The 21928-nt window shown below is 44.2% G+C and overlaps 1 protein-coding gene across 1 annotated transcript; it reads right to left on the reverse strand.

Annotated features, from left to right (window-relative positions):
* Positions 1-372: 372 nt before the first annotated feature.
* ACTR5 (actin related protein 5) lies at positions 373-20056 on the reverse strand. The gene is made up of 9 exons (XM_038370073.2): positions 19431-20056; positions 17898-18127; positions 15871-16040; positions 14636-14853; positions 14177-14359; positions 11202-11324; positions 8700-8839; positions 2665-2797; positions 373-1044 (listed from the first exon to the last, which is right to left on the reverse strand). Exons 1-9 carry the CDS (start codon positions 19815-19817, stop codon positions 787-789), a joined length of 1842 nt encoding a protein of 613 aa, XP_038226001.1. The 5' UTR covers positions 19818-20056; the 3' UTR covers positions 373-786.
* Positions 20057-21928: the final 1872 nt, after the last annotated feature.

Below are 21928 nucleotides of genomic sequence, written 5' to 3' on the forward strand. Positions count from 1 at the left end.
GATCTGGCAAGCCCATCAGATTGTAAGGTCTTTAGGCCAGGAGATCTCTTTATACTTCAACTGCAATTAGCACAAGTGGCCCCACTCCTAAAGGGGACAGTGATTAAAACAAAGGATTAATAAAAGCCAATTATGGCTACCAATTCAAAATTTTACTTATTTGGAGGGTGGGAGGAGGAAACAAGAATCGATGGTCAAACCAACAAGGATTAAAGCCACTGCATCAGCCCAGCTTTCTGTTCTCCAATACCAAGGAAGTGTGCAAGTTTTCTTACAAACCACTCATACTATAATGGGCAAGAGAGACCCCTGCTGGACTGCTACATTATATATCTTGCTTATAGAATAAGTCATTTAATAAAACAGCATCAAAAAAGTAAAAAAATGTTTTTATTTGAATAAATTCTATAAAACATCTATAATAGAACTCAAATTCCAAGAGGTTGATCGTGTTTTTCATCTGAAATATTTATCTTCTGTATTCATCCTCTTGCTTGATTCCTCATCGAATGGATGCATAGTCCCATATTCTGGGCAGGCAACATCAGATAGGGAGCTGCCGAAAGCTTCCATGTTACAGTGCTATGACAAGGCCAGCTGCTGCACTAGAGACAGAACAGCTCCCCCTCCTGATTGTTCAAGAGAAACTTGCTACCCAAGGTGCTAAAGGCTCTGTGCTAGGCTCCAGCCTGCAGTCCATGATGAGTTTACTGTCCAGGGTAGCAACTATTCCCTTGCTTGGCATTCAGTCACTTTAACCCTGGGTATGTGGTCAAAATCTCTCTGCTATGCCAGGTCACAAGGATTGCCTACACTAGCCGCCAGTACTTTAGTGGGTGCTAGAGCTTCAGTTGTCCGTGGAGCCTGCTTTGGAAGGCGAATGGGGACCCAGACATTTGAAGCACAGTGCTCCTTGAGGTATTCGCCCCCTTTTTCTTCATAATCTTTTCGGGTTATCCAGCCTTCTTCATGGTTCACATATTCCAGTGCCCAATCCCTAGCTCCATACCAAGCATCCAGAATGGGATTGGAAGCAAGGTGAACCTAGAAAGCACAAAGAAGAGGTCTGACAATGTAGGTGAGCCCCAAAAACAAGAGAGACTCTGGGAGAGAGTAGCCCCTTAACTTACTTCACAAAATCGAGTCTACATACTGCAATATTCCATACATTATGTTTAAGAGTTTGAGCCAATCCCACTCAATGCCCTGGAAGTCATGGGGGTCAAAGTATTGTTCTTTGGATCTTGAAGACAAATCCCCAGTGGGTTTAGTGGACCTCTGTATTATGTACATCAAAAATCCCACCACGGGATTCAGAACAAGTGGAAGTCCCAGGTTAGAACAATAGTGGTGGGGCAGCACAGGTTAAGTGCATTGGCAGAACGGTCTGGCAACCTAGGACTAGAACAGCAGAGAAGAACTGCAGATGAAGAGTAAGGAGTGCTGTACTGGAGAAGCTTGCACTGTATCTTCTTCCACTGACATTGCCCTTTTCTTAGAGATTCCCAGCACCACCACTGATTCAAGAGATATCAATGTTAAAATGAAGAATTTATGGCAGGGGCTTCTACAGCATGGATCACATCTTACTGGGAAGATCATTGTGTTGACACCTCCCTTTCCATATATGATCACATAACATCCGTGCAGCAACTACAATAATTGCTTAATAAGGAAAAGTAAGGAAGTACTTATAGGGTGCTTAGTTTTTTATTTGGTGGGGTTTTTTTTCCCCCCCATCAGCAGCAGGAAACCAGAAAACCCAGCACAATGCTTTCCAGAACACAGTTTAAGAACTGCCAACTTATTCTACCTGACTTATTGGCTACCATGATCCTGCATTTAATATAATCAAATAGCTGGGAACCTACTTGATTGTGTTCCAAGCACTTATCTCCCACTCCTTGAAAGCCAACATCCAGCTATATGGGGCTACAGTGCAGCTGGGAATAGCAATGCAAGCATGTTGGATGTACTGCACTAACAGGGAGTGTCACCTCATGGGTGGCAGGGTAGGCCAGATGGGAAGACATGGGCAAGAGAGGTTGCTGAGTAGAAAAAGAGAGAAAGGAAGAGACTGTCAAGAAATCAAAGAGTAAAGAAGTAGGAACACCAAAAGCTGGCACTACATTGCTGTGAGGAAGCTAGCAGCCCCAAATTCACCTTCAGATATGTACAGCAGAACTACACAGAGTGCAGCAGCAAATAAGGGGATTAGGTGATTAGGAGAAAGCCACCCCAAAGGTGGTTAATATAGAGAAAGATAGCGAGTGGCATTCAATAGTAACCCTTATTACAACTGCCAAAAACATGGCTGCATCCATGTTTCTGTGCTGGTCAGTCATATGAAGGCCAGTGCTATGTAGAGTCATCAAATTGCAAAGCAACAGATATTAAACAAATAGACTATGATTACATCAGTCATTTTATACTGTCTATAGACCAGTCTGCTATTTAAAAAGAAATGGCAGGCTGTGGGAAAAGCTGGGCAAGTTGTTTTGAGATGGGTAGGAAGGACCTTGCAAGTGTCATTACAAAACCATACAAGAGACTTGGATTTCACCTCACACTGCTCTTATGCATGCCTTGCTTTTTTTTTTTTTTTTTTTTTTTTTTAAACTGAATACACTGTGAGCTTGTGCATTTTCACAGCCAATACCGCACCTGAAAAGAAGACTGGAATGGCCTCATTTCAAGTAGCTCCTTCTGGATTCTGGCTTTCAGTCCAGGGTACATTGTATTTCCACCAGTGAGGAAGACATTCTGGACAAGTAAAGCCTGTTGCTCCTTTGGATACCTGCCGGAAGAAAACCAATGCTTCAACTTCGGGAGCATCTCACTGCAACGAGTCAATAGCTATGGAGAAGAATATTGCCACCTCAACATCAAGCGAGATTTCTTTGGACTTAAGCCGACAGTCCTTGCTTCATGAATACCACACGTGATGCTCATATTTGTTTTCTGTAGACTGCCAGAAGTTCGCTGAGGTAGCAGATGAAGTCAGACAGGTGCAGCGGCATAGGAGCTAGCAAACAGAGCTGTAAACAGGGGAGTTTGAGTGGGAGTTCTGCTGGAAGAGAAGGTATTTGTACTTGGTTTTGTATTTTTAGTATTTGTGTGTGTGTGTGTGTGTGTGTGTGTGTGTGTGTGTGTGTGTGTGTGTGTGTGTGTGTGTGTGTGTGTGTGTGTGTGTGTCTGTGTCTGTGTCTGTGTCTGATTAGGGGGCGGGGCTTTTCTGACTAGAGGGCCTATAAAGGAAGCCAGCCAGCGGCACAGATAGCTGCAGTGGCACAGGAGCCAGCAAACAGAGCTGTAAACAGGGGAGTTTGAGTGGGAGTTCTGTTGGAAGAGTTTGTATTGTGGTGCTTGTTTGGGGTTTGCTTTTGCTGCGGGGGGTGATCTTTTTGGTGTGGCTTGTGTTTCCCAGATTAACAGGACTTAGGTGGGAAGGCGATGACAGATACGGAGGCAGCTGTGGGAGTGACTCCTATAGTGGAAGACACATTGAGGATGACTGGATGTGGAAGCTGTGGTATGTACATGATCCTGGAGGGGGGACCTGTAAGAGTTTTTTCTGCATGAAATGCCATCTGATAGAGCTGATGGAGGAAAAGATATGAGGTTTGGAGATGCAGGTGGAAAGTCTGGTTGAGTTTAGGAAGGGGTTTGAGCAGATGATGGAGCAAAGATATGAGGTATCTGAAGGGAAAAGCTCAGACTTACAGATGGAAGCAGGGCTGGGGAATTTTGAGGGGAGACTGGGTGAGAAAAGTGGTCAGTGGAAGCACGTGACTAAAAGAACCAGGCAGAGGAAAAGACGGGCTAGTGAAGGAGAAATAGAGCTTAGGAACAGGTTTGCAGAGTTGGAAAATGAAGAAGGGGCTCAGCAGGTACTTGTTGAAGGTGGAAGGGTAAGGAAGAAGAGAAGAGAGGCTAGTCCTATAGGAAAAGCGGAAGAGTCAAGGGAGACTACACCAAATATGAGCCCCAGGAGGATACAGGATGGGTTGAAGAGGATTATAAGGGAAAATAGGAATGGAAAGAACTTGCAGCCAGAGGGAACAGGGGAGAGACTGGAGAATAGCACTGTCACCAGAAAAAGGCAGGTCTATGTGATAGGGGACTCTTTATTGAGAAGAATAGACCGGCCTGTAACTAGAGCTGATCCAGAGAATAGAAGGGTGTGCTGTCTTCCGGGTGCTAAGATACGGGATGTAGACCTGAGGTTGAAAAGGATCCTAAAGGGAGCCGGAAAGAATCCCCTAATTATCCTTCATGTGGGAACAAATGATACGGGTAGATTCTCGCTGGAAAGTATTAAGGGAGACTATGCTAGGCTGGGGAAGACGCTTAAGGAAATTGAGGCTCAGGTGATCTTTAGCGGGATCCTTCCTGTTCCTAGAGAAGAGCAACAAAGGTGTGACAAGATTATGACCGTCAACAGATGGCTTAGGCAGTGGTGCTATAAGGAGGGCTTTGGGATGTATGGCCACTGGGAGGCGTTCAGATAGAGGACAGTTCTCTCGGGATGGACTTCATCTGAGTAGGGAAGGAAATAGACTTCTAGGGTCAAGGCTGGCACAACTGATAAAGAGAGCTTTAAACTAGGAATTTGGGGGAGATGGTTGGGAGGTGTCCAGGAAATCTCCATGCCAGATTTTAGCATTGAGAGGGAAGACGACGAAGTAAGAAAGGATACAGCCATGGGTAGGAGAATGTATATAAGGAGCGAGGGCGGTGTGGATACTAGTCTAATAGGTTATACTGGCTGTAGAATGATTGTGCCTAATAGGGTACAAAATGTGAGCGAGGCCAAACAGCAAAAATTAAGATGTTTGTACACCAATGCGAGGAGCCTAGGTAACAAAATGGAGGAACTAGAGCTACTGGTGCAGGAAGTGAAACCAGATATTATAGGGATAACAGAAACATGGTGGAATAGTAGTCATGACTGGACTACAGGTATTGAAGGGTATGTGCTGTTTAGAAAAGACAGAAACAAAGGTAAAGGTGGTGGAGTAGCATTGTATATCAATGATGAGGTAGAATGTAAAGAAATAAGAAGCGATGCAATGGACAAGACAGAGTCCGTCTGGGCAAAAATTACATTGGGGAAGATAACTAGTAAAGCCTCTCCTACGATAGTGCTTGGGGTGTACTATAGACCTCCGGGATCTAATTTGGATATGGATAGAGCCCTTTTTAATGTTTTTAATAAAGTAAATACTAATGGAAACTGCATGATCATGGGAGACTTTAACTTCCCAGATATAGACTGGAAGACCAGTGCTAGTAATAATAATAGGGCTCAGATTTTCCTAGATGCGATAGCTGATGGATTCCTTCATCAAATAGTTGCTGAACCGACTAGAGGGGATGCCATTTTAGATTTAATTTTGGTGAGTAGCGAGGACCTCATAGAAGAAATGGTTGTAGGGGACAATCTTGGCTCAAGTGATCATGAGCTAATTCAGTTCAAACTGAATGGAAGGATTAACAAAAATAAATCTGCAACTAGGGTTTTTGATTTCAAAAGATTTTTGACTTTCAAAAATTAAGGAAATTAGTTAGGGAAGTGGATTGGACTGAAGAACTTATGGATCTAAAGGTAGAGGAGGCCTGGGATTACTTTAAATCAAAGCTGCAGAAGCTATCAGAAGCCTGTATCCCAAGAAAGGGGAAAAAATTCATAGGAAGGAGTTGTAGACCAAGCTGGATGAGCAAGCATCTTAGAGAGGTGATTAAGAAGAAGCAGAAAGCATACAGGGAATGGAAGATGGGAGGGATCAGCAAGGAAAGCTACCTAATTGAGGTCAGAACATGTAGGGATAAAGTGAGACAGGCTAAAAGTCCAGTGGAGTTGGACCTTGCAAAGAGAATTAAAACCAATAGTAAAAGGTTCTATAGCCATATAAATAAGAAGAAAACTAAAAAGGAAGAAGTGGGGCCGCTTAACACTGAGGATGGAGTGGAGGTTAAAGATAATCTAGGCATGGCCCAATATCTAAACAAATACTTTGCCTCATCTTTAATAAGGCTAAAGAGGATCTTAGGGATAATGGTAGCATGACAAATGGGAATGAGGATATGGAGGTGGATATTACCATATCTGAGGTAGAAGCGAAACTGAAACAGCTTAATGGGACTAAATCGTGGGGCCCAGATAATCTTCATCCAAGAATATTAAAGGAATTGGCACCTGAAATTGCAAGCCCATTAGCAAGAATTTTTAATGAATCTGTAAACTCAAGAGTAGTACCAAATGATTGGAGAATTGGTAACATAGTTCCTATTTTTAAGAAAGGAAAAAAAAAAGTGATCCGGGTAACTTAGGCCAGTTAGTTTGACATCTGTAGTATGCAAGGTCCTGGAAAAAATTTTGAAGGAGAAATTAGTTAAGGACATTGAAGTCAATGGTAAATGGGACAAAATACAACATGGTTTTACAAAAGGTCAATCGTGCCAAACCAACCTAATCTCCTTTTTTGAAAGGTAACAGATTTTTTAGATAAAGGAAATGCAGTGGATCTAATTTACCTAGATTTCAATAAGGCATTTGATACCGTGCCACATGGGGAATTATTAGTTAAATTGGAGAAGATGGGGATCAATATGAACATCAAAAGGTGGATAAGGAATTGGTTAAAGGGGAGACTGCAACGGGTCCTACTGGAAGGCGAACTGTCAGGTTGGAGGGAGGTTACCAGTGGAGTTCCTCAGGGATCGGTTTTGGGACCAATCTTATTTAATCTTTTTATTACTGACCTTGGCACAAAAAGTGGGAGTGTGCTAATAAAGTTTGCAGATGATACAAAGCTGGGAGGTATTGCCAATTCGGAGAAGGATCGGGATACTATACAGGAGGATCTGGATGACCTTGTAAACTGGAGTAATACTAATAGGATGAAATTTAATAGTGAGAAGCGTAAGGTTATGCATTTAGGGATTAATAAGAATTTTAGTTATAAGTTGGGGACGCATCAATTAGAAGTAACAGAAGAGGAGAAGGACCTTGGAGTATTGGTTGATCATAGGATGACTATGAGCTGCCAATGTGATATGGCCGTGAAAAAAGCTAATGCGGTTTTGGGATGCATCAGGAGAGGCATTTCCAGCAGGGATAAGGAGGTTTTAGTACCATTATACAAGGCACTGGTGAGACCTCACCTAGAATACTGTGTGCAGTTCTGGTCTCCCATGTTTAAAAAGGATGAATTCAAACTGGAGCAGGTACAGAGAAGGGCTACTAGGATGATCCGAGGAATGGAAAATTTGTCTTATGAAAGGAGACTTAAGGAGCTTGGCTTGTTTAGCCTAACTAAAAGAAGGTTGAGGGAAGATATGATTGCTCTCTATAAATATATCAGAGGGATAAATACAGGAGAGGGAAAGGAATTATTTAAGCTCCGCACCAATGTGGACACAAGAACAAACGGGTATAAACTAGCCACCAGGAAGTTTAGACTTGAAATCAGACGAAGGTTTCTAACGATCAGAGGAGTGAAGTTTTGGAATAGCCTTCCAAGGGAAGCAATGGGGGCAAAAGATCTATCTGGTTTTAAGATTCTACTCAATAAGTTTATGGAGGAGATGGTATGATGGGATAATGTGATTTTGGTAAGTAATTGATCTTTAAATATTCAAGGTAAATAGGACTAATCCCCTGAGATGGGATATTAGATGGATGGGATCTGAGTTACTCAGGAAAGAATTTTCTGTAGTATCTGGCTGGTGAATCTTGCCCATATGCTCAGGGTTTAGCTGATTGCCATATTTGGGGTCGGGAAGGAATTTTCCTCCAGGGCAGATTGGAGAGGCCCTGGAGGTTTTTTGCCTTCCTCTGTAGCATGGGGCACGGGTCACTTGAGGGAGGCTTCTCTGCTCCCTCAACCAAGTCTTTAAACCACGATTTGAGGACTTCAATAGCTCAGACATAGGTGAGGTTTTTCATAGGAGTGGGTGGGTGAGATTCTGTGGCCTGCGCTGGGCAGGAGGTCGGACTAGATGATCAGAATGGTCCCTTCTGACCTTAGTATCTATGAATCTATAAGTCATTAAAACAGTTCCTCTGCTGGTTCCCACGTTAGAATCACAATCCTACATTACCAGAATTCTGTTTATAGTGATTTCAATCCACAGTCCTTTATGTAGGGCTAGAACTTTTCTCAGATTATTTTTCTGGTCCTACATTTGTGGGGTGACTCAGTGCTGATAAAAATAAATCAATTAGGGCTCTAGGTCAGGCTGGGCATCCACTTAGTGTCCCTCTACACGGATATGCAAGCCCCTGGACTATCCTAATCCTGAACCACTCCAGGTCGTAGTGTCATGATTCAGATTCCTACAAGGGGCTATTGTTGGCATCTGTATCTACTTAGGCTAGCACAGGACTGTGACTTGGTCACTAACGATTCAATCCAGAACACAAAGGCCACATAATTGATCCACAATGCTCCAAGGCCAGCAAAAGAAAAGAGGATTTGAATACCTGTGCTGTCAAGCAAGCAGCTGTTTTGACCCAAACTGTGAGAGCTGAAATTCAAAACTAAGATGAGGATTTTCAGACGAGCTTAAGGGAGTTAAATGCCCAGACCAAAATGAATTTTAGTGGGATTGGGCCCCTAATATGTTTTCAGTTTAGGCTAAAGGAGTTAATTCCATTTCCGCAAAGCAAAGCGCAAGCCGTTTTGCTAACTCACCTGTCCAGGACGTACTGCATGGTTTCTGCTATGCCCGCCTGCTCTTCTCCTATCAGAGAGGGTTGGAAGAGAATTTCTGGAACCCTGATTCTCTCCGTACCAAGAAAAAGCTGGTGGTACTCTGCCAGGTTAAACACGGGCTTTAAATATAAAACATTAAATATTACCTCTCTCTTTTCCCACTATGTTTTCCCCTCCCTGAAAGTATGCCTCCTTAACTACTATGTTGCAGGATCTGATTCCAATACACCACTGCCCTGACAGTTCACACACAGTTTGACTTGGCAGCATAGATAGGACTAACTCATGTTTTACCTGTGTTCCTACAGTGCAATAGGGCTTAAGCCTTGCAGGTCTGTAGAACATAGTCAATACAGTTGAATCATGGTTCCGTTCTATCGACATTGTAAGGCCAAAGTGTGTTTTAATCATGTTGGGTGACTATAGTGTCAGAGTGAGAGTAATAGAATTTAAGCCCAGAAAGGACACCCAGATTTATTCTGATCTCCAACTGAAATTAGACCAAGGTATTACAGCCCTCAGAAGACTAAACTATTATGTGCCACAGAGCGAGAACAGCATGTACTGAGGTACACCAAATTTGAGGTTTTTGCAGTGGCAGGGAATTAAGTAAGGTATACTCCAATTATCCTGGCAAGAGACCTGCATCCCAGGCTGAAGATGGCAACCCCACCTTGCCTCCCCCTACCCTCCAACAGGTCATGTATAGCAATCAGTCAGACCTGGAGCACATGAACAAGAACTAGCCAGCCAAGCACCCGAGAAAGAGAATGCTCAGTACCACCTGAGAGCACTGGTCGTCCCCATCCAGTGCCCCAGCTCTGGCCATCTCTGATGCTTCAGAAGGAGACAAAAAGAACCCAGATTACGGGAGAGGAAATCCCTTCCTGATCCTTGATGAAACCCTGAGATTTTAGGGACAGACAAACCAGAAGGGACCCTCAGGCAACATCAGTGTTGTAATCCATGAATTATTATGTGCTTCGTTTTCCTTTCCATTTCCTATTTTCCCAGCAGACTGCTGCTTAAATGGATTACAAAGGCACCAGCTACACAGGGCAGAGGTTGACAATCACGCTTTCAGTACAGTTCTGGGCAAGCCAGGTTGTAACATGGTTTGGCCAGCCAGTGTGAGCAGGGCCAAATCATGTTATAAAACCAGGCTTCAGCCCAAACAGGCTGCATCTATACTAGACCTTTTTCTTACTGTTACAATTTGAGCTCCAAGGCACTAATGGTTGACCATACTTTTAAGCCACCGTGTCACGTAGGCCTGCCCTAAGCAAGGTTAGAAGTCACGTTACTTTGTTAAAACCTCCACTGGGGCCTTGTCTATACTAGTGTTCTCACTGCTGCTACCATCAGTGGCAGTAACAGTCAAATAAAAAAACAAGGCTAATGCAGACAAGCGCATAATAGAGACATAGGCTGGAGCTGCGATCTAGCCTGTTGTGACTGGGTTTGTCCCCATCCATGCCATTGAGCCAGATTCTATTGTAGAAATCAGCTAAGCAAGGTTGTTTGCCCTTTTCAGATATGGCTAAAGTCACTGGTAACAGAGCCGTGTTCATAGAGCTTTAGCACTGTTTGCCTCATCACTGTCAATAGGGACTTTTATCTGACGAAGCTGCCAGCAGAACTGTGCTATAGACCAAACCTGACATAGGCTAACAGCCTGTTAGCTTCATTTTATATTAAAATTTCTCAGGGGAAAAAAAAAAATCCCTCCCTATGTTGTTGAGGGAAACAATGCCAGAACCCTGCTAGCAAAAGCTACATTGACATACTGCCGTTGCTAGCACGTTTGTGTTTCTAGTGTGGACAGGGTTAAACTGGTAGCAAGAAGCCCAGTCAGCTGCAATACTAGCAGCCAAGTCTCACTTGCTTGAAGGACATCTTCATGGAGAATGAAATTAAAGCATCTGTGCAATGTATCAAGCTGACCGCAAGAGGACAACCATCAATTCTATTTTTCACACATTTAATATTTCTTTCTAATGAACCATTGTTTAAGAGCCTCTTACAAGATGTAAAACATTACTCCATTAAAAAGATAAACCTTAGTGAGGAGAAAAAAAGATCAGTCTTTTCATTTATTTAGTTTCTTGGCTGCACATCAGTCTCAAATCAGTCAGCTGAAACATGCAAAGTTCTAGTACGCCTCTATTATTTAATTGTGGCTGCAGAGGCAAACAGTAAGTTTCAAAGCATGATCACACTTTTTGAATAAGTATGAGCAGCTACATTAGCTAGGACAAAAAAGCGCAAGGACCATCAATCCTCATGCACCAGAATATAACTGATCAACTGTGGTTGTGAAGAAGTTTCCTCCATAGTATAACGTTCCAGTGGACGAGAAACCTCTCTCTAATGCATCCAGCATTGGCTGCTATTTAGCTAGGACAGTAGACCCACTGGACAATTGGTCTCGACTGGTAAGGCGAGCCCTATGAAGCAAGGAAAGATTATAAAGAGTCAAACCTCCACTGTGGTAACTGGCTTTTCAACTTCAGGCTGTTCCTCAGCAAACAAAGGCTCAAACTCATGAATGCTTTCCACATCCTCCAGGGACTGTTCACTGCTCAAAGGGTCCAGGTCCAGGGTCTAGGAAAGGAAACCAAGAGGATCAGTTATTTCAGTGACCTTAGCTCTGATGTGCCAAGTCTATAACAGGCTGGGATTCTGATGAAACAATGGCCTGTTAGCCTGATCCTGCCCTGCTGCCTGAAAACTCATCTCTGCAATATGCTTACACAAGCGTTAAAAATTCTCAGTCACTGAAGAGAAAACAGGGAACAATATTATATATACATACACGTGGAATAAATTCCATAAAGCCCTTTAACTCCTGATCAAGATGCCAACTCACACATTAAGCCTCCTATTCAACAGGCTGACCACCCATCCCCCTGAATTAGCCTTTTAGAAGAAAGGGTCTCTGCTATCCAAAGCCTACATTAAATCTTATTTAAATAGGTTTTTAAGATCAGTTAAAAGAACTGGAAATGAACCAGATTTTAACTGCTCTATAATTACCAAAATTCCTCACCTTGTTTGTGTGGGTCTGGAAAACAAACACTTACTGGCTACACAGCTGCCACATGAGTCTTGGAGTTGCCTAGTTTCAGACAAGCAACAGTCTGTGTGTGTTGTGCCAGAAAGGCCACAAGGACATTCTGTCAGACATAGGGATGGTCATAGCTTCAAAGCTCTTTGCTGAGCAATGATACCTTTAGCCATGATCCTAGAGCACTCTTGAGAACTGGGCAAGATTTTTAGGGTAACTTTTTAAATTACCTCATTTACTTCTGCAACAAACCCCAAACCCAAATTACTGTTTGTTGTAGAGGTCTTGACTTTGCCCGTCGTACACCGAACAGGCTATTTTGAAACACTGAGCAAACAAAGGGAAAAAAGTTACGTTTTAAATGGTCTGAGTATGTTAACAAATCCCCTCATTCCCTTTTTAAAATGGGAAGAGAGGAATCAAACAGAAAAAGCTCTTGCTCAAAAGTCTTAAATGACATCCCATGTTTTTGGGAAGAGTTAATTTTAGATGGATGCTGTTAGTTGAAGGTCTGTTAAATGTTTAAGTTTCTTTTAAAAGACAAAATAAGACAAATACCCAAGAGGGAAGAAAGTAGCAAAAGATAGGAAAATGTGGCCACAGGCACAGCACATGGTACACAATGTAATTAACCACCCCTGAATCCTGGCTTTTATTCCCTTAGGGTAGACAGGCTCTCCATTCCAATCTTTCTGAGTAGATTTTGGGGGCAATTGGGCCCCATCCCCAGGCCTTCTCAGAGTATCACAGGAGTCTATTTTATCATCCTTCCTGTTCAACGAGCACCACCGTTGGCAGGATTAACGAAGGAACATGGACTGAAGTGTTCAGTATGGCAATGACACCCAGCTCTACATCTCTGTCATGTCTGACCTGTATGGTGTAGTAAAGAAATAACCAACTCTCTCGAATTTGGAGCTCAGATGAGGGCTAGCAGGTTGAGAGTCAGTCTGGAGAAGACAGAGTATTAGTGGGTTAGGAAAAAAGTCAGCCAGAGGAATCAGTGAAGCTCCTATCAGCACCCCTAACTGAGGAAGTGCAGCCACCAGCTGTGCCATCTTTATATTGGTAGATTCTGGGTTGGTCTTGGGTGGGCAGGTAGCAGTGACAGTCAAGATCACTTTTTCATCCGTACATGGTGAGAAGAGTGAGATTCTTCTCTCTGATGCAGGGACTGTGCCACAAATTTGCCATGCTTTGATCACCTCAACATCTGATTGCTGCAACATGCTCTAATTGGGACTTCATTATGAAACCACTCCCAAATTAAAGCTAGTGTAGAAGGTGGCTTGCCAATTACTTGGAGTCTCACACCAGTGCTCTGGGATCTGCATCGGCTGCCAATAAGTTTCTGGGTAGAATTCAAATAGTTAGTTAGTTTCAACCTGTACAGTCCTAAGTGGTTTGGTCACTTGGGTCTACTTCTGTGCCCGTGCCATGCTGCCACAGTAGAAATCAGCAAAGGTGCTTGGGATGGAGCACCCTCAGTACCAATAAGGAGTTAGAACAAGGTGCTCTCCATAACAATGCCTCAACTTTTGGAACTTGGTCCAAAATAGCCCAGATTTGTTAACCTTCCAGGCACAGTGTAAGACCCAACACTTTAGATCTGGTTGGAGGGGCCTGATTCTTATTATGTCTGTTGACGTGCATTTATTTGTGAGTGGGATGAGCAGTCCATGTTGATATTACTGTGGAAATTCATTATGTGAAGGTACCCAGAACATGGGATGGACATTTTTACTTATATTTCAAAAATTGAAAAATACATTGTTCCTAAATTTTTTTATGGGTAGAGTTTGGCCGAGTCCTGTGTCAGGAGTACAAAGTAGGAGGGGAGAAGGTGGTGCTATGGGGATACATTGTATAACGATACTAAGTTATAGGTGCTGCTTAGAGCAGGTGTTAAAAAGAAGGAAAGGAAAACATTCATCCCCTCTGACTGCTCTTGCCCCAATCCCAATGAAGGTACTTTCTCCTTCCCCCACCCTCCTAATCGGCTCTGGGGGGGAACCAGGGAAACATGTGCATCCCAGATAATTGTACAGTTTAACTAAGTATCAGGATGGCTGATCTGATTTTTGTATTGGAGTATAAATCTAAACAGACACCCAAGAGATGCGTGAGGATACTGAGTGCTGAACGTAGCAAGGGTTGTAAATTTCAGACAAAACCACAAAGCCAGCTCCAGACGTACTCATAGCCAGGTGGGAAGAGGAGTGGCACTGGGGCAGGGCAGCAGTAGTCAAATCAATAGGGAGTTACAGGTTGCTAAAGGGAAGAACCGTTCAGCCATAAGAATAGTCTAGGGAACAGACACACTCTCAGGATATGTAATTTTGAGTGCATTACATGTAGTAACAGAAATAACCTGGCTTCAGTGTCGCACCTCTGGTTTGCTATCCACAACATCCACTTCAATGCTGACTTCTGCCTGTATGATCTTCTGTTTGGTTTGTTCAATGGCCAGACTCAGCTTGTGGATGTATGACTGCAGTTCCTCAGCAGAGTCCATGTTCAGTTCAACCAAAGCTTTGTGAAACTGATCCATCTGACCATCTTCTAGCAGTTCCTGCAGAGAAATCCCACCATTAAGTAGGCAGTGGTTGCAGTGGTCCTATTGAAAATTCCAGGGGAAGGCACTGGACATTTCCCCTTGGCTGCTATAGATCATAACACAATTCCATCTGCTGTGATGCAGACTTGCTGCCTTAACAGGGTAACTGCTAAGTCTTCAATGTGCTGTATGTAAAACAGTGCCATTCTGGAAACATTCCCAGGTCATTAGAGCTCTGAGAGCAGTACCCTCCACCCCCACACACACGGCAAACTCATCTTCTATAACTACCTGCACATAGAGCAATCTGTCCAGCCTCTCTTGGTCAAGCTGCAGTTTCTCCTCCCGCCGGCGGGCATTAAGCTCTTGGAGCCTACGTAGCTGCTGCTGCCGCCTCTCCTGCTTCTCCTCCGATGTCAGGGTGCTACCGAGGAGTTTGCTGGAGAAGGGCAGCTGCATCTTGTGCACATTGCTCTCATAGTACTCAGGCGACCTCCACTTCTGCAGCTCTGTGGGAATATTTTGAATGCAAATAATCTATTTGCCAGGCTGACACTTTACCTTGTCCATACCCCGTTCTGGGAGTTCTCACATTAAAGAACATGGTAAGAAGCAGCAATCTAGTTTGGGACCCTTTCCTACTGCCTAGCCAACCATTGTTCCCTGTTAGCTGTCCCCTCAGAGTAGCACCTACTGAATGCGAGAGCATTAGATTGCATACTCAGATCAAGTGTCTTCCAGTCTGTCTCGCTGCACTCTGATCTCCAGAATGCAAAAAGCATGAAATAGAGGAGTGGTGAACAGGGCCCTAACTCATTCTTGAAGTCCTTCTGCCCAGGTTGCATGTCTCCCTGTATTTCTACAGGCCCTTGCAGACTCTTTTACTGCGCAGGATTTTTTCGTGAAGTAGTACTTTTTAAACACAAAAATATATAAATAAAATTCTTCTAGAAAATACCCATTCTTTGAACGTATCCTTCTTTGCAAGATGCCTAGAGTGATTCCTAGCTTAGCCACTACATTTTAGGGCCCCTTTGGAAGATTTTGTGTATCAGATGCATTCTCTGAAATGCTAGTAGCCCTAACATGATAGAAATGTATTATGGATACATGAGAAGCAGAGAACGAACCAGATCAGAAAAAGAAGTGAAGCTGACCAGTCTATTTTCACCCAATGCTAGCAATAAAGAAATGATAAAAAGGAAAATTTGATTTTAAAATATGTACCCATTTGAAATAATGCCAGTTATTAGTAACAGAAGGATTTTAAACTAACAAAATGTTTTTAAAATAGCACGAGTTTTATCTTTATTAACATTACTTTAAATTCTCTCTATTTTATGGACTGCTGTGAAACTGTTGTCCCATATGTGCTACAAGCTGGACTAATGGAGAGGAAGTCATGAAGGCTTAACTGCTTTATATATGAAGACTGTCAGAATCTCAATAAAAGGAGAATCCTGTCGACCTGACAATGAGATAGAGGACAGGATCAAGCTTGAATTAAAATTAAAACCCAGCCTTACCTTCTAGATAATCCTCTGCAATATAGCTGTGTTCATGCAGTATTTCCTCCATTCGGCTGAGAGTGATGGCAGCAAAATGCCCAGGGTATTTCAGCTGCAGAAGGCGCTGAAGATACACAGCTGCCTGGCATCCACCAAGATTGATACGTTTGCAGTTTTTAGCATCCAATCTAACGCAATACAAAAAAGGCAGACAAAGGAAACTAGAGAAGTCCAGAACTTCACAGAATAAAACATCTCTTTTAAATCGCAAGGGAAATAATATTGATTATAAATAAGTAGGCAAATACATAGCAGATCCAACACCTTTGCTACCCCCCAACACCATCAACTAGAGGCACTATTCAAAAAGCTTTGTAAGTTTCATTTTTTGTTTGCAAAAAGCCCCTACTGTCAGGTTGTTTTGGTTTGCTGGGTTTTTGGGAGGTCGGGGAGCGGGGGGACAGAAAAGGTCTAGAACTGGCTTTACAGAAGGGAAAATATCAAAGATGACTGGACACAAAAAATGTCTGTGCCTACTGAGATCTGGAAATCCCATAGGATCACAACACTTCTAAAGCAATGGGACTCAAAACAGCTACAATCACATTAGTTTCAGCTCCTTTAAAAAAAAGGCAGGGGAAAATACTGGAAAGGGGAAAAGTTGATTAAGAAATGTTTGAATATAAGAGTCGCAGGAGATCATCAACAGAGCATATAACACACAATTAACACCAAAAAGAAATACTTGGTCACAGTGGATTACTCTTCCCCCAGCGTACAATCAGCTTGAACCTCTGTGGCCATGGATTCTGCAGTCACCTCCACTAGACCAGTGGCTCTCAACCTTTCCAGACTACTGTACCCCTTTCAGGAGTTTGATTTGTCTTGTGTACCCCAAGTTTCACCTCCCTTAAAAACTACTTGCTTACAAAAATCTGACAAAAATACAAAAAAGTGTCTCAGCACACTATTACTGAAAAATTACTTACTTTATCATCATTTGCACCATATAATTATAAAAGAAACTGATTACAATATTTATATTCCACTTACATTTCAGTGAGATACTTAAGCCTGTTTTTCACTTGTGAGCCATCCTGAAGATGGAGCCCTGCCGCCCGGCGCCGAAGCACGTAACTTAGTTTTACGGGGGCCCCTGTTATGTGGCACCCCAGACAACTGCCCTGCTTGCCACCCCCTAGGGCTGGCCCTACACTTGCGACCCTCTAAGTCCATCCTGTGATCCCCCTGGGGGTTGCAACCCTCAGATTGAGAAACACTGATCTAAAGGAGTTACTACCCCCCTAGAAGACCTCTGCATACCCCCAGTGGTATGTGTTCCCCTGGTTGAAAAACATTGAACTAGCCTATTTTGTGAAAAACAATATGTCTAGCTATGCCAGCTAATAGAAGCTCAAATTTTCCTACTTCATGGAGTAAATTGACTGCTAGAGAAAGCTCCCTTCCCTGTACAGCACTGCACAACTGGCCATGTGCATCATGTGAAGAAAGTTTGCCTTTCCCTGAAGCATCAAGTATAGGCTACAGGACCACTTACTGAAGGAAGAATACTGGAATGCATGGATCAATGGTCTGATCAGTATGGCAAAGCCCAGGTGAAGGCTTCACAAGTCTGACCCAGCCTTTTTGACTGTCTGAACAATCACATTAAACACAATGTATGTACCTTTTCTACTGTCTGTTATTTTACTAGTAAAAAGATTATCTTACCCCTTTATTTTAGAAACATGGATTTATGCACTGTAACAATAAAGAAATGCATTGTGTGTATTCCACAAAGAGTACACTTCACCCCAGCATTCAAGTATATTAGAGCCAAAATCTTGCTATTGGAAGGTTGACCGCACCCATCCTTTCTTGTCTTTAATATACATTTTAGCCTGCAAAGAGTTCAGGTCCCAGCATCTGTTTGGAGCAAGACACACACTGAGGGAACCTGTTGTATCTGCTGCCTGCACTTCTGTATTCAAAATAAGAGCCGCTGTGCGTCACTTTGTAGAAACCTGTGCTAGAGTGTCACTCACCTGCCCTCTAAGACTGGCAAAACGTGCGTGCACTGATAACCTGAAGACACTATCAGACTGTTGCAAGGCCAGTCCTGCCTTCTGTTGTGGTGGAAGCTGTACATACTGTCCACTCCATATGAAACCTTTGGGACCTGGTAACATTCAAACAGCAGCTCTGACATCATTTGCCTCGAATACAGAGGATTGCACACTGCTTCTGTTAAAACGATTGGATGGTCAACACAACCCTACAGCAGAACAATGGGACAGAGATGATAATAAGAGAATTATGATGTTCATGTGATCAACACATACTGAACAGACAAATCTTTTCTCATTTCTAGTTATTTTGCATATACAGCTTAAAAGATATATGCAGATAAAGAGTGAAAGTACATTTCATTTGTTAGTCTTCCTCAGCCCTACTAAAGGAGCATAATGCAAATACTTATGGGTACCAGCAATAGCTTGGAGCAATGACTGGTATACATTTTTTTAATAGATTACTATAAAAGTCAGGATTAAGTGACAAAGTAATAAAAATACCTGAACCCTGTCTACCCTATAAATTCCACCATTACTTCAACTAGTAGAGAGTAATGGGCTGGGTCCTAATCTTAGGAAGAAAAGGGAAATTTTTAATGCATCTAAGTGACTTAGGATCCCAACTCCCATTTCCAAAATGGATTCAGGCAGTTAGGAATCTAATTGTGAGTGGGATATAGGCTCCTTTGAAAGCTTTACCCAAGGCTTAAAGGGGCTGGATTTTTTTTTTTTTTTTTTTTTTTTTACACACACAATATGGTAAAGGGCTCTACAAACAAAATACAGTCTGATATATAAGACAGACAACTAGGTCAAGGAGGGATAGTCACTCAGCTAAACCCCCAAATCTCTTTCCTAAAGGCTGGCTCTAAACAACTTGTTCTCAACCAAGGTCCTGCAACAAGAACTCTGCAGAGCCTCCCAGAAGTCAACGCCCCACTCCTGGTGCAGTTCTCAGTGCAGGATGGACTGGACAGCTTCGTTTTACAACCCAGAACCCAAGACACTGGGCACAATCAGAACACAGCCCCCTAAAGAGAAAGCTAGAAGCGTCTTGGGATTTCCTACCGTAACACATACTCTGTTCTCTGTACCTCGGCCGTCTCACCCCACCAGTAGCTTTACCTGAGAACGCCCCCATTTCCCTCCATTATTGCTCAGCCACAAACTCTGTCCCACCCCGAGCTCTTCACCCTTCCCATCCCGACCCCCCCAGTCAATACCCAGTGTCGATCTACCTCCCCCGCCCGCCTTCCCGAACAGTGCTAGCAGAAACTCTTCTCCACTTCTGCTCCTCCTGGATCCTCCTTCCCACAGCCATCCCAAGCCAGGCCCCTCACCCCTCTGCTCAGACTCCAGCCCCCATTCCCCGCTGGGTTCCACCTGGTCCATCCCCCACCCCCTTCCCCGGGCCTAGCGCCCTCCCGTCCCCGCTCTTCCCCGCGGCCCAGGTTCCAGATCCCTCCTCGGTCTCCCCACGTCCCGAGCCTGCCCCCCGGGCGGCACCTGCGAGGAGACGCCCAGGCGCTGGAAGACGTGGTCGAACAGCAGCTCCTGCAGCTCCAGCTGCACGGGCACGTTGCGGTCGAAGGGCGAGCGGAGGAGCCAGCGCAGCGGCTCGGGGCTGCCCAGGTCGTTGCCCACCTGGGTCTCGGCGCCAGCCCCGCCCCGGGCCCCCCGGCTCCGGGCCGCTAGCGAGCGGAATCGGAGCAGCGGCTCCCCGGGCACCTCGGGGTCCGGACAGGCCCAGCCCGCCCGCGCCTGGAACGAGCCGTTATCGATCACTAGCGGCACGGGCTGCGGCGTGCGCACGGCCGGGCTGGGCCCCAGCACCGGGTCCGGCAGCCAGCGGGCGTCGCGGAACTGGAACACCAGGCCCGCCGCCGCCGCCATGCTGGGGGGCCGCCGCGCTCCCTCCGCTCCGGCTGGGAACGGGAGCCCGCGCCCAGCGTTCCGGGGCGGGTGAAACCGGCCTGGGCGTGGGCAGCTGCTGTCTGCTGACAACCTCGGCGAAGGCTTAACTGCTTTGCACGTGGCCTCCTCTGCATTCGTCCGGCTCGCAGAGCAGGTGGGACAACAGGCTCCTCGCACTCCCTAAGCGGGAGTCCGTAAACACAGAAAGAACAGGAGGACTTGTGGCACCTTAGAGACTAACAAATGTATTTGAGCGTAAGCTTTCGTGAGCTACAGCCCACTTCATCGGATGCATTTGGTGGAAAATACAGAGGAGAGACTGATATACACACACACAGACCATGAAACAATGGGTTTACCATATACACTGTAAGGAGAAAAGGAGGACTTGTGGCACCTTAGAGACTAACAAATGTATTTGAGCGTAAGCTTTCGTGAGCTACAGCCCACTTCATCGGATGCATTTGGTGGAAAATACAGAGGAGAGACTGATATACACACACACAGACCATGAAACAATGGGTTTACCATATACACTGTAAGGAGAAAAGGAGGACTTGTGGCACCTTAGAGACTAACAAATGTATTTGAGCGTAAGCTTTCGTGAGCTACAGCCCACTTCATCGGATGCATTTGGTGGAAAATACAGAGGAGACTGATATACACACACACAGACCATGAAACAATGGGTTTACCATATACACTGTAAGGAGAAAAGGAGGACTTGTGGCACCTTAGAGACTAACAAATGTATTTGAGCGTAAGCTTTCGTGAGCTACAGCCCACTTCATCGGATGCATTTGGTGGAAAATACAGAGGAGACTGATATACACACACACAGACCATGAAACAATGGGTTTACCATATACACTGTAAGGAGAAAAGGAGGACTTGTGGCACCTTAGAGACTAACAAATGTATTTGAGCGTAAGCTTTCGTGAGCTACAGCCCACTTCATCGGATGCATTTGGTGGAAAATACAGAGGAGACTGATATACACACACACAGACCATGAAACAATGGGTTTACCATATACACTGTAAGGAGAAAAGGAGGACTTGTGGCACCTTAGAGACTAACAAATGTATTTGAGCGTAAGCTTTCGTGAGCTACAGCCCACTTCATCGGATGCATTTGGTGGAAAATACAGAGGAGACTGATATACACACACACAGACCATGAAACAATGGGTTTACCATATACACTGTAAGGAGAAAAGGAGGACTTGTGGCACCTTAGAGACTAACAAATGTATTTGAGCGTAAGCTTTCGTGAGCTACAGCTCACTTCATCAGATGCATCCAATGAAGTGAGCTGTAGCTCACGAAAGCTTATGCTCTAATAAATTTGTTAGTCTCTAAGGTGCCACGAGTACTCCTTTTCTTTTTGCGAATACAGACTAACAGGGCTGCTACTCTGAAAACTGTAAGGAGAGTGATCATTTAAGATGAGCCATCACCCACGGGGGGGGGGGGGGGGGAAGGAGGAAAACCTTTCATGGTGACAAGCAAGGTAGGCCATTTCCAGCAGTTAAGAACATCTGAGGAACAGTGGGGGGTGGGGTGGGGGGGAGAAATACCATGGGGAAATAGTTTTACTTTGTGTAATGACTCATCCATTCCCAGTCTCTATTCAAGCCTAAGTTAATTGTATCCAGTTTGCAAATTAATTCCAATTCCGCAGTCTCTCGTTGGAGTCTGGTTTTGAAGCTTTTTTGTTGAAGGATAGCCACTCTCAGGTCTGTAATCAAGTGACCAGAGAGATTGAAGTGTTCTCCGACTGGTTTTTGAATGTTATAATTCTTGACGGCTGATTTGTGTCCATTCATTCTTTTACGTAGAGACTGTCCAGTTTGACCAACGTACATGGCAGAGGGACATTGCTGGCTCAAATATGCTCAAATAAATTTGTTAGTCTCTAAGGTGCCACAAGTACTCCTTTTCTTTTTGCGAATACAGACTAACACGGCTGCTACTCTGAAAGAAGGGTGAGGCTACTTAACATGGGGAAATAGATTCAATATGTGTAATGACCCAGCCACTTCCAGTCTCTATTCAAAACGCCCCAAGTTAATGGTATCTACTTTGCAT

This window comes from Dermochelys coriacea, chromosome 13, assembly GCF_009764565.3.
Source record: "Dermochelys coriacea isolate rDerCor1 chromosome 13, rDerCor1.pri.v4, whole genome shotgun sequence".
Taxonomy (NCBI): domain Eukaryota; kingdom Metazoa; phylum Chordata; order Testudines; family Dermochelyidae; genus Dermochelys; species Dermochelys coriacea.

What these genes read in the sequence shown, in the direction of transcription:
- ACTR5 (XM_038370073.2), bottom strand. Translation starts at nt 19,817, where the DNA reads ATGGCGGCGGCGGCGGGCCTGGTGTTCCAGTTCCGCGACGCCCGCTGG. An exon ending in GCCTGGGCGTCTCCTCGCAG is followed by an intron (nt 18,128 to 19,430) that starts GTGCCGCCCGGG and finishes GTTCTGCTGTAG; the next exon opens with GGTTGTGTTGACCATCCAAT. An exon ending in TGCAGAGGATTATCTAGAAG is followed by an intron (nt 14,854 to 15,870) that starts GTAAGGCTGGGT and finishes ATATTCCCACAG; the next exon opens with AGCTGCAGAAGTGGAGGTCG.